This window comes from Tupaia chinensis, unplaced genomic scaffold (genome assembly GCF_000334495.1).
Source record: "Tupaia chinensis unplaced genomic scaffold, TupChi_1.0 Scaffold000159_1, whole genome shotgun sequence".
Taxonomy (NCBI): Eukaryota; Metazoa; Chordata; class Mammalia; order Scandentia; family Tupaiidae; genus Tupaia; species Tupaia belangeri.
In genome coordinates, this window is record NW_006159630.1 from 7316738 (window position 1) to 7327339 (window position 10602).

The following is a 10602-nucleotide window of genomic DNA, read 5'->3' on the forward strand; positions in this document are numbered from 1 at the left end:
TGTTTTTCAGGATGTGGCTTGGGGGTGTGGAGAGGCCAAGGAGGAAGGGGGGGGGGGCGGTGACACTGCTTACCCAAATCCAGAGGCCCCTGGGCTGTTCTCTTCTCCTCACTAGAGTCACCCCAAACCACAATGAAGACAAATGAGCAGTGAAAAATCAAAGGCCCACGGAGGCACCCTCTTCCCAGGGGCTGCTGGGGAACCCAGAGCCAGGGTGGATAGAGCACTTCTTCCCAGATCATCCCGGCCCCTTGCCACTCCCGCTCCTGGCAGGGCCCACTCTCAGTTCATCCTGGAGTGCTCCTCTTCACCCTAGGGTCCCTCCTGCAGGCCTGAGGCCCCAACAGCGTTTAGGAACCTGGTTCAGGGAATAAGTGAGACCTCTCTTCCTTCCAGCTAATCCCTCCACAAAGCTCCCCATGACGCGGGCCCTCCCCCAGGCTGCCTAGGTGAGCAGGAACAGGTCTGACCAGTTGCCACCACCAGACAGGCTCAGCTTTCTGCTCCAGCCAGACTAAGCTCTGCAATCAGGCCCTTCACCCTGAGAAAAGGGAGGGGGCAGCTCCAGTGCCGCCGGCTCCTCAGCCGGCTCCTCCTTGTCCTCCAGCTGCAAAAAGCAAAGAATATTCAAGGTATTTTCCTGTTCTATGTTCGAGATAGGGAAGCTGAGGCCCAGAGATGTTAAGCCCCGTGCCTGACATCACACAGCCAGACCACCAGCCCCGGTCTCTGACTAGGAACCTGTGCTCCTCCCACCACACTCTGGGCTGGTTCTCAAGGATCCATCTGGAGCAGAGGCCCCAGAGCAGGCGGGTAGGCAGGACAGCACTGGGCTCTCTCCCTGGCACTGGCTGCAGCCTCCGCTCTGCTGGGGGGTGGCCTGGGGCTGATGAAACCACAGCCTTCCTTCCGGGTGCCCAGGGCCTCTTGCTGCCAGAGCTTGCCTGGGTGAGGGGCAGTGAGCATGCCAGGCCAGGGAGGCAGGTGGACCCAGGTGCTCCCCAGCTGGCAGGGCTGTGCCCGCGGCCCCCATGATGCTCACCTCCAGGTCTCTGTGCTGCGAGCTTCCTTACTGATCTCGGCAAGTTTCACCCTGGTCCCTTGCCTAGTGGCATGTGTCACCAGAGCTCCAGGGCCTGCTTTGAGCCTTGCTGGATCTCTGCTGGCTCCGAGCACCATGAGTCAGGGGGACACAGGGGACTGGGGCGCTGTGCCCTGCTTGCCCCAGTACTTCGCTGCTCTCTGGGGGGCTTCAGGGCTCAAGCCCCGGACAGCGCCCCCACAGCACCCAGCCACTCCAGGGCCCTGTCTGGCTCTCTCCTTCCCAAGTCCCTCCACGTGGTGGGGAGGGCTAGGGGCTTCCTGTCCTTCCTGGGAGAAAGTCCTTGTCTCTCTTCGCCCTCCCCCTGCAGGAGCCACCCAGCTGTCTCAGGAGCTGTCATTCAGCTGCTGAGTCAGCCCATCGAGGCCCATCCCAGCCTGGTTGGAGGCTGTTGGCAGTAGTCCCTGGGCAGGCCCTGGGGTCTGTTCAGGCCTGGCTGTGGTCTCCAGGCCCAGCACTGAGAAGGGAAGATGGGCTGGCAGCCTCCTGAACTCAGCGCCATCCCTGCCCAGGCTGGGTAGGGCTGTGTTCTGCCTCTGGGGAGAAGGGGGGAAGTGGGGAAAATGGGGGCAAAGTCCAGGCTGTGGGGATTGTGTGTGGGGATTATGTCTGGGCTCCCAGAGGGGGAGGGGCACCCTGCCCTGGCACTAGCTCCAGGGGTCGGGAGCTGGGGTGAGGGGAGGCAGCAGTAGGAGGGGGCTTTAGGGAAACATGGCCCCAGGTCTGTTCTGAGTCTCTCAGCTAACTCCACAGGGCACGGTGGGGGCTCCCAGTGACCACAGCCCAGAAGTCAGAGCGAGGATCTGTGCAGAGAGAGGCCTGGCAGAGACACAGAAGCTAGAGGGTGGGGGTCACGAGGCCGGTGCGAGTGGGCCCGAGACTCACTTTCTAGGACTGTCTGAAAGGACAGTTTTCTCGGGAAGACTCTGCCAGGACCTGTCACGGGGGCCGTCTCACGCCTTAGGGTCTCGCTGCACTCCTCGGTCCTCTCCCCTTGGGAGTGCAGCCCCACCCCAAGTGGCCGCCCCATCACCTCCACCCACGCAGCCCAGGGAGCGGATAGCGGGCATGGAATTCAATAGGCGCCACCAACAGCCACCTGGGAAGCTGGGAAAGTTGATACGCTAATCCTGGGACGTCTCTGGGGAGCAGGCCCAGGGCCGCTCCCTGCTCCTCCTTGAGGGAGGGCTGCAGGTGACTGGGGGCCAACACCCCATGAGGCACAGCCCTCCCTGGCTGATGCCATGGCAATGGGCCGTGTGGAAACAGCCAGGCACTTGCCCGCTTCCTGCCGGCCAGCCAGCTCTGGGCTCTGGTGGCAATGGGCTGGAGTAGGAAGACCACTAGGATGACCCCTACTTCCCGAGGGGTCCTGTTTATGTAAATACCAAGGGTGCCCAGCTGCCCAGTGCAGGGAACTGAGCTCCCACATACTCCTCCAGGGTGCCTGGTCCCTTGTTCGGGGGGGAGAGCTGTGGCTGGTCAGGGATGCGGCTCTTTCCTTCCAGGGACCCTGAGACATAGTCTTGGGCTTAGTGTCGGCTCTTCAGGCAGGTTGGAAGGGACCAGGGGCCCAGAGCACAGAGCCAGTGCCCATTCTCTAGGCTGGAGGCACCTTCCCGTGTCCCAGGTGGGCCACGGCAGCCTTGGCTACCAGTGCGCACGGCTGGCGCCTCACTTGACGCTACCCCTCTGGGCCCTCGGTCCTCGGCCTTGTACTTCCTGTTTCGCAGTGGGAAGCTCTTTTCTGGAGCGGGGCAGGGTGGGAACCAGACTGGAGACACGAGCTATAAAGCAGGGCTGTTTCTCCAACACCCCCGACTCAGGCACCCAGAGCTACACTCGCTTGGCTACCAGTGCGCACGGCTGGCGCCTCACTTGACGCTACCCCTCTGGGCCCTCGGTCCTCGGCCTTGTACTTCCTGTTTCGCAGTGGGAAGCTCTTTTCTGGAGCGGGGCAGGGTGGGAACCAGACTGGAGACACGAGCTATAAAGCAGGGCTGTTTCTCCAACACCCCCGACTCAGGCACCCAGAGCTACACTCGCCCTCTGACAAACACTCTTCTCTCAGTGCCAGCCAGAGAGACCCACAGTGGGGCAGAGCCTGGCTCAAGTCTCCCCAGGGCTGGGCAAGCCTGGGACGGAGCAGGCTGGTACCTGGGCTGCTGCCTGGCTGGATACCATCCCAGGCTGGCTGCCCTTGCCCACCTGCCAGCACTCCCTCCTCATTCCTCGCCCTCCTTCCAGAAGTCTCTGATTTAATTCCTATGGGCTGTCCCGAGAGGCTACATAAAGATCTTCTATGAGCTGGTCAAATCAGGGCTTGACCCTGTGGTAACAGTAGCAGCTGCCAAGTTATGGAACACTTCTACGGGCCAGGCCCCGCACCGAGGGTTTCAGGGTGGTTTCTCCTTAAAATCCAACCATGACCCTGCGAGGAAGGTATTACTGCCCACGCTTCCCAGCTGAGAAAACTCAGGTTCAAAGAGATGGAGCAAACCGTTCACATAAGCAGTGCTGATGGAAGAAGGCAGAACCTGAACTCAGGTCGTGCATAGCGCTGTCCAACAGGTGTGTGAGAATGGGTAACTTTCTAGTAGCCTCATTAAAGTAAAAAGAAATGAACTAATTTTAAGATTATATTTAACACAATGTATCAGACGTATTACATCAATGTGTAACCCATTTTGAAAAACTGAGATATTTGAGTCAGCTGGTGGCCTCATGGTTTAAGGCAGCTGGATCCCATGTGGCCACCCATGTGGTTCTATTCCTGGACCCAAGACCCAGCAGCTTGAAAAACACGCTGGGTGCATGTGCCTACATGCCCAAAATCCCAAGAAAAGAAGGGACAAGGGACTGTATGGCGTGGCCAACCTGCGGCGGGAGCTTTCCCACTTCCCTCACTGGTAAGAGCACACGCCCGACAGCGAAATTGAAAAAGCTAAGATGTTTTGCATGCTGCTACTCTCCTACAGTTCCCCATCTGATGGGCATTTTACAGGCAGCTGGTCTCCATTTGGATGGGTGTATTCAAGTGCCCAAGAGCCTCACGTGGCCGGTGGCTGCCAGGGGACAGCACAGCGTGCTCTTCTAAATCCCCCCGACCTTCGCAATTGGAGTTGGGGGTCCCCGACTTTCCACCAAGCACTGGCAGAGGCTGAGCCGTCGTGGCCGAGCACTGCCCTGGTGGGGCCGGCCCCGCTGTGAGCAGAGATCTGAGTCCAGGATGTTCTGTGTGACTACACTGACCCCAGGGGACCTGGACCTAGCGGAATCTAAACCCTTGCTTGCCCTTTTCTAGGGCACAAGCTCCTGGGAGTCTGGGGCCATGGCAAGCTGTCCTCTGAGGAGAAAGAAGGCTTACGTCAACAGTCAAGGGCGGCCTCCTGGGATACGGCAGAGCCCAGAGTCAGCAAGGGCAGGCTGTGGGGCAGGGCGTGGAGGAGGAGGCTTATATTTTTGGAGAGGTTTTTGCTATAGGGCGTGTGCACTCTCCAGGAAGACAGAGAGAAACAGAGAGATAGAAAGCGAGAAATCACCCCCTGGGGGGGGGGGATGGCCACCCCGCCGACAACCCTTCTCTCCATTCTCCTCTCGGGATCTTGGACATGCACGCACCCGGCATGAGTTTAAGCCACTGAGTCTGGGACTCGAACCGCGGTCGACTACATGGGAGTCCAGCGACATAGCCATTATGCTAACTGCTGGCCCCAAGGCTTCAGACTGATGACCAGACTCCTGGCCTGGCCTACCAAGAAGGGGTCCGGACAGGCGTCTGGCCCTTTTGCAGGAAGCTCCAGTCAGGGCTGATGCTTTCTGGATGGCACTCCAAGGGGACCTTGCTGAGCAGGAAGCCCAGGATCCCTGCAGGAAGTTGGTTTGAGCAGCCTGAATTATGCCACTGTGATGGCCTGGTGTGATCTAGAGGATGATGGGCAGACACTGGAGTCAGAGAGCCAGGTTCGAAGACGCACCTCCTCCCTATGGAAAGGGCTCAGGAGCTGACGTCACAGCGGCACCCTGCCTGATTGTGTCTCGGTCCACAGGTGGAGAATGGGGCTGCTATCTGTCTCTTCAGGCAGTCATGGGAGTCAGAGAAGGGCACTATGGCCTTCGCACGTTGCCTGAGACAAACAGCTCTCATGCACTGAGTACCTACTATCGGCTACGACATGCAGGACGCGCCTGCTTTGTAGAACTGTCCTCAGGCTCTGTGAGATGTGACATGTCTGTGGCTCAGGCTGGGCAGTGAGGAGGCGCATTCCACACTGACTTTCCCCCTTAGGCAGGGCCAAGCAGAGAAGCACCTGCAAGGAGCATCCAGCTCTCTGGGTTTTCCCCCAGTCAGGCCTGCAGCACTGATTCCTAAGTGTCCCCTGCTTTCCCAGAAAGAGAAAACCCCACTGACACGGGGATCCCTGAGAAGGAAGCCCCTTTCTGCCTCTGAGTCATCTCCACAGCTGCAGATGCGACTGAACAGGAGCTCAAGGCGCGAACCTGGAGACAGACATTCCAAACGCGCGGCTCTAGAGGAGCGCCCCGCACAGGAAAGGTCGCATGGCCTGGCCATTTCCAATCCAAACATCTAGCAGCTCACACCCGTTCTGATGCGCCAAAGCTTTGACCTGGCTAGCGTGAAAGGGCCTGCTCACCAGGGAAGGAGCCTGCCCGCCTGCCAGCCGTATGCCCGCCTTGCTATTGGGCTGGTGGGAACCCATCTTAAGCCGGGCACTTTCACATACAACCTGTCATCTCATCGAATCCGCCAACGACCCTGTGCAGTAGGCACCTGTATGTCTATCGCAGAGCTGGGAGCTGTGGCTCACTGTGAACAAGGAACCTTCCTAGGGCCCCCAAGCACTCCAGAGGCAGAGCATTGACCTGGCTGACTCCAAGCCCAGACACTGGCTTTCCAGTCTTAAAGTAGAAGCTGCCAGCAGGCAAGAAAGAGGAGTGGGAAGTTCTGCCTGGAATTCCAATCTATGCGTATGCTGGAGGCAAAACCCAGCCCAGGTGGGGACAGATATGACAGGCGATCAAAGGTCCCTGGCAGCTGTTAGGTATTCATTCATTAATTCAAAAACAACTCATGGAGCCCCTCCCTAGCAGGTGTGGGGCTCCGGGCTGGGAACACAAACACAAAGCAGCCACAGTGGTTGCCCTTGGGCCTCACATAGAGTGGAGAGAGGTCAGGAAGAGGGCTAGAGCATACTGCATCTCAGAGCCAGAGCCAGCCATAAAAGACGTGAGGACTAAGCACCCCTAAAGACTGAGGACTGGAGGAAGAGAGGCCCTAACTCCGCCTACGGGGCCAAGGAAAGGTCCTTGGGGGCTCCACGGTCTTGGGTGTGTGCCCCTGAGGAAGGGGACGGAGGGCTCCCAGTCCCAGGAATATCAAGGTGTGAAGGCTCAGAGGCCAAGAAAACACGGAGAGCTAGAGGGAATTCAGACCCTTGGGGTGGTTTGGGGGTCCTGGGGACAGTGGTGAGAGCAGGCTGTCAGATGTGAAGGACAGAGAACACCTATAATTATTGAACAATGGCGCTCATTGTATAAGCACTGACAGGGCCAGGTGTGGCCACAGCTGCATGTGCCCCACAGGTATGTGCGTGTGTGATCCAAGGTGAACTATTTATTAATGCAAATCCCAGTCACTGGGGCCGCAGGTGGCATGGTGCAGGTGGCATGATGGTCAGCGTGCTGAACTCCCAGATAGCCGACTGTGGTTAGAGTCCCAGACTGGGGGGCTGAAAATCACATGTGGGTGTCCAAATCCCGAGAGGAGAGTGGAGGAAAAGAGATCGCAGTGTGGCCATCCTCCGGGGAGGGAGTTCTCACTTTCCCTCTCTCTGTCTGTCTCTCTCTGCAGCAAGTGCACGTGCCCTATAGCAACAAATCTTAAAAACAAAACAACCCAAAATACCTGCAACCGAAGTTTACTGGGCACTTACTCAGTGCCAGGCATGGAGCTGCTTGCTTTCCATGCTCCTCATGTAATCCCAACACCTCGGGGATGTGGTGGCTTCACCCCCACTTACATAACAGGGACCCGAGGCTTAAGACGTGAAGAAACTTGGCTGGAGGCAGCCTGGCTAGTACAGGCTAGCCTCATTTTGGGCTCAAGCTCCGGGGTTTAGGCCTCATCCTGTGACTGGGCGAGTGGGGGAGGGGAGCTGGAGCGGTGCTGGGAGGGAGCTGTGATCCTCTCCCTGGGTGGAGTTGGAGGGTGGAGGGCCTGTGCTCCAGGCACCCCTCACCCTCTGCTCTGCATCATCCGTGACCTGGGCTGGGCGTCCCAACTAGATGCCGCCCAGCCAACCACTCCCTGCTTGGCACTTTCTTCTTGCACTTTCTTTTTTTAAAAAAATTTAATAATTATTGATTTAATTTTATTTATTCATTCATTTATTTTAATTTGACCAGAGAGAGAGAGAGAGAGAGAGAGAGAGGGAAAGTGAGAAAGCAAGCCACCAGGTCCGGTATTCGAACCGCAATTGACCATGCGGGAGCGTCCAGTGCCTTAACCACCACGCCACCTGCTGGTCCCCATTCTTACATCTTCTTCAATTATGAGAAGTACGGAAGGACGAAACGGGCCCATGTCACAAATTCAAAATAAAATTAGCAAATCTCTCTTCCATGCTCGATAGGAAAAAGATGACTTTTAGAAAAAAACAAAAATGAAACAACTTTTACAAAGTTTACTAACATTCTGTGCAGCATCGAGGTCGGTCACCTGCATGTTCACTGCACCAGACTGAAAAGTGTCTCCTAGCGGGACTTAGGGACTTACTTAGGCCTAACAGCATTCCATTTTAAGCTGCTAACCTAGTAGGGGTTCAAGTAGGGGTTCCGGTCATTCCTAAAATTTTAGGAATTCCTAAAATTCGAGAGAAGGCAGGCAGCCCCTTGTCACCCCCCCTGTTATATATGGGCGGGCTCGGAGAAGTACCACGATTTGCTTGGGACAGTATCAATGGATATCCAGGATGTGACGGAGGTGGAGGTGTTCTACTCCTGTCCCCTCATCTAGCAAGTACACCGACGTAGGTGTCACCATCACCTGGGGGAGTCTGATTCTGTGCCTGAGGGCAGCCAGAGAGCAAAGCCCAAGCCCATGGCCCTTTTAGATGGCACGCAGAGTGTGTGGCGGAGTGCTTGGCAGAGTGTGTGCGCTTTGCCAAGCCTTCCAGGCCCTCCAGTTCCCAGCCGCTAACAGAAAGGGCAGAGGGAAAACTGAACACGACCGCAGCTTGGAGGGGGGTTATTTGTGCCCGTGCCAAAGTCCGTAAAAAGGGGAGGAATGGAAAATCTACGGACACAGGACAAAGTTCAAGCTAGATGTCTGCCTAGGACCAGAGGTCATGGCGCCAACTCCCTGGTGCCATTCCCCTTGCCACGGATGCTCCAGCCCTCCCCCACCCCGTGCCAATGCCAGCTTGGCAATGCCAGGAAGTGGAAACCCAATGGCCCTGGCACTCCCAGCACCCAGCTCTTGCTGGACAGGGCTTCTGGTGACCTCACTTCCACCAAACCAGTTGGTCCTCTGAGGCTCCACCTTCTCGCTTAATGCTGAACTTTCTCTGTCCAGGGAGGGATCTTCCTGGCCCCAGGGACACCCCTGCTACATGCTGCGACCAGGGAGGGAGCTGGTGCAAGCTAACCCGGGCCTGGGAAGCCCACAGCCTGCACCCTGAGGCCTCCCCCTTGTCTCTCTGGGGACAGGAGGCTCAGCATAACAACTCCTATTCTGCCAGCTGCCCCTCCTGCAGCTGATCCAAACTGGGATCTTTGAGAAAAAAACCAAACATGGGTAAAAAGCAACCAGTCTGCTTGCTGCCAGGCACTGGTGGGCAGTGACGATGCCAGGGCAAGACCACCTGCCCGCCCGCGGTGGGCTCCGCTGGCCGCTGCATGGCCGGGTGCCACAGGACTCCTCCTCCCCCCAGTCATCTTTCTCCTCTCCAAGATCCTCCCTCCCGATCCCTGATACAAACTAGCGCTTACTCCTCACATTCCTGAGAATCATAAATCCTCCTGGGTGGCAACCACCACCCCCAAGACGCCTCTGCGCCTCCTCCTCGCACTCCACCCCCACACATGGGCCGAGACGGTGGAGTTTCCCCTGGCTTTCTTAGAAGGTGCACTAGACTTCCCGAGGATGAAGTCCAGCCGAGCTCAAGTTAATGATACACACCCCAGCGGGCAGTGGGGGAGGAGGAGGTGCCGGGAGAGCCTCCTGTGGCTCCTCCCTCCCGGTGCCAGGACTCTGCACAGAAAGGGGATTGTTATTCCTTTAGCTTTTTAAGTCAGGGCCGTGCTCGCCTTCACCGTAGCCTCAGTTACTGCCCACCTGCTGCTGTGAAGGCAGCTGGCACGTCTAGGGCGGCAGTGTCCTCCTCCCGTCCCACCTTAGGGCTGCGATGGTCGAGCAGAGGGAGCAGACACCAACCGATCCGAGGAAAAGGGGGCCGGACTTCCTTGCACCACCCTCCCAAGAGCCACAGGCGGCAAAGGGACTCAGGCTCCCAGCCCCGCGTGTGCAGCGGGATAAGGTCGCAGGACGCGGCCCGGGGCCTGCCTAGGAAATGTGTGGGCGCCCGGCCAGCGAGCGGAAGCAGTCTCCGCCTTTCAGCTTGAGTTTCAGAACCACCACCGCGAGCGCGGGGCTGGATGTCCGGGGTGCCTGAGGCTCTCCTCCATATATCCTTCCAGCCGGTCCCAACTTGCCACCCAGCCCGGTCTCGACTTACCCGTTCGGGGTGACTCTTCTCGGCTTCGCGCGACTCATTTTCGTCGCCGGCACCCTGACCGTCGGTGGCCGGCGGCTCTGCCTTCTCTGGTCCTTCCTGGGCACGCAGCAGCTCCTCCCGGACCTGGACGCCGAGCTTCTGCAGCTGCTCGTCAGTCTCGGGGTCGACCACCAGCAGGCGCACGGCGTTGAGCGCGGCGCGAATACGGCTCACCACCTGCTGGTGGGTCTCCTTCTCCACGTTCTCGCCGTTCACTTCCACGAGCCGATCCCCGGCCAGCAGCCCTGCCTTCTCGGCCGGTGAGCCGGGCTCCACCAGCCGGATGAACTGACCCACCTTGCCTTTCTCCCCGTGTAGGTGGAAACCATAGCCGTTTGGACCCTTTTCCAGGCAGCAGAGCCGAGGCAGAGGCGACCCGGCCGCCGCGTCCGCCCTCATCTCGCCGTACGCCGGTTCAGCGACTCAACACGGGACCCCTTTAAGGTTCGGGGACTGGACAGCCCAGCCTTTCACCTCGCTCTGCGAACCGGGAGGTGGGGCGGGGAGCGCGGCAGAGAATCCCCGCGCCGTCGGACAGGCAGAAGGAGCAGGTGTCCCAGGAACCCCCGGCCGCCCCGATCCACTGAAGACCAACAGAGAAACGCGAACCTACGCCCCGCGCAGCGTCTGAGCGTTCCGGAGCCCGCCTGGGCCCCTTATTTCGGGGGCGGGGACGCGCCGAGGGTGTGGACCACCGTGAACCAA

General features: G+C 58.5%; 1 protein-coding gene across 1 annotated transcript in view; it reads right to left on the reverse strand.

Moving 5' to 3' along the window:
* Nucleotides 1-10537, reverse strand: part of NHERF1 (NHERF family PDZ scaffold protein 1) — an 18307-nt gene extending 7770 nt beyond the window's left edge. The window contains exon 1 of the mRNA XM_006145847.3: nucleotides 9859-10537. Within this exon, the coding sequence (XP_006145909.1) occupies nucleotides 9859-10296 (438 nt within the window). The 5' untranslated portion in view covers nucleotides 10297-10537. The remainder of the gene's footprint in view (nucleotides 1-9858) is intronic.
* Nucleotides 10538-10602: the final 65 nt, after the last annotated feature.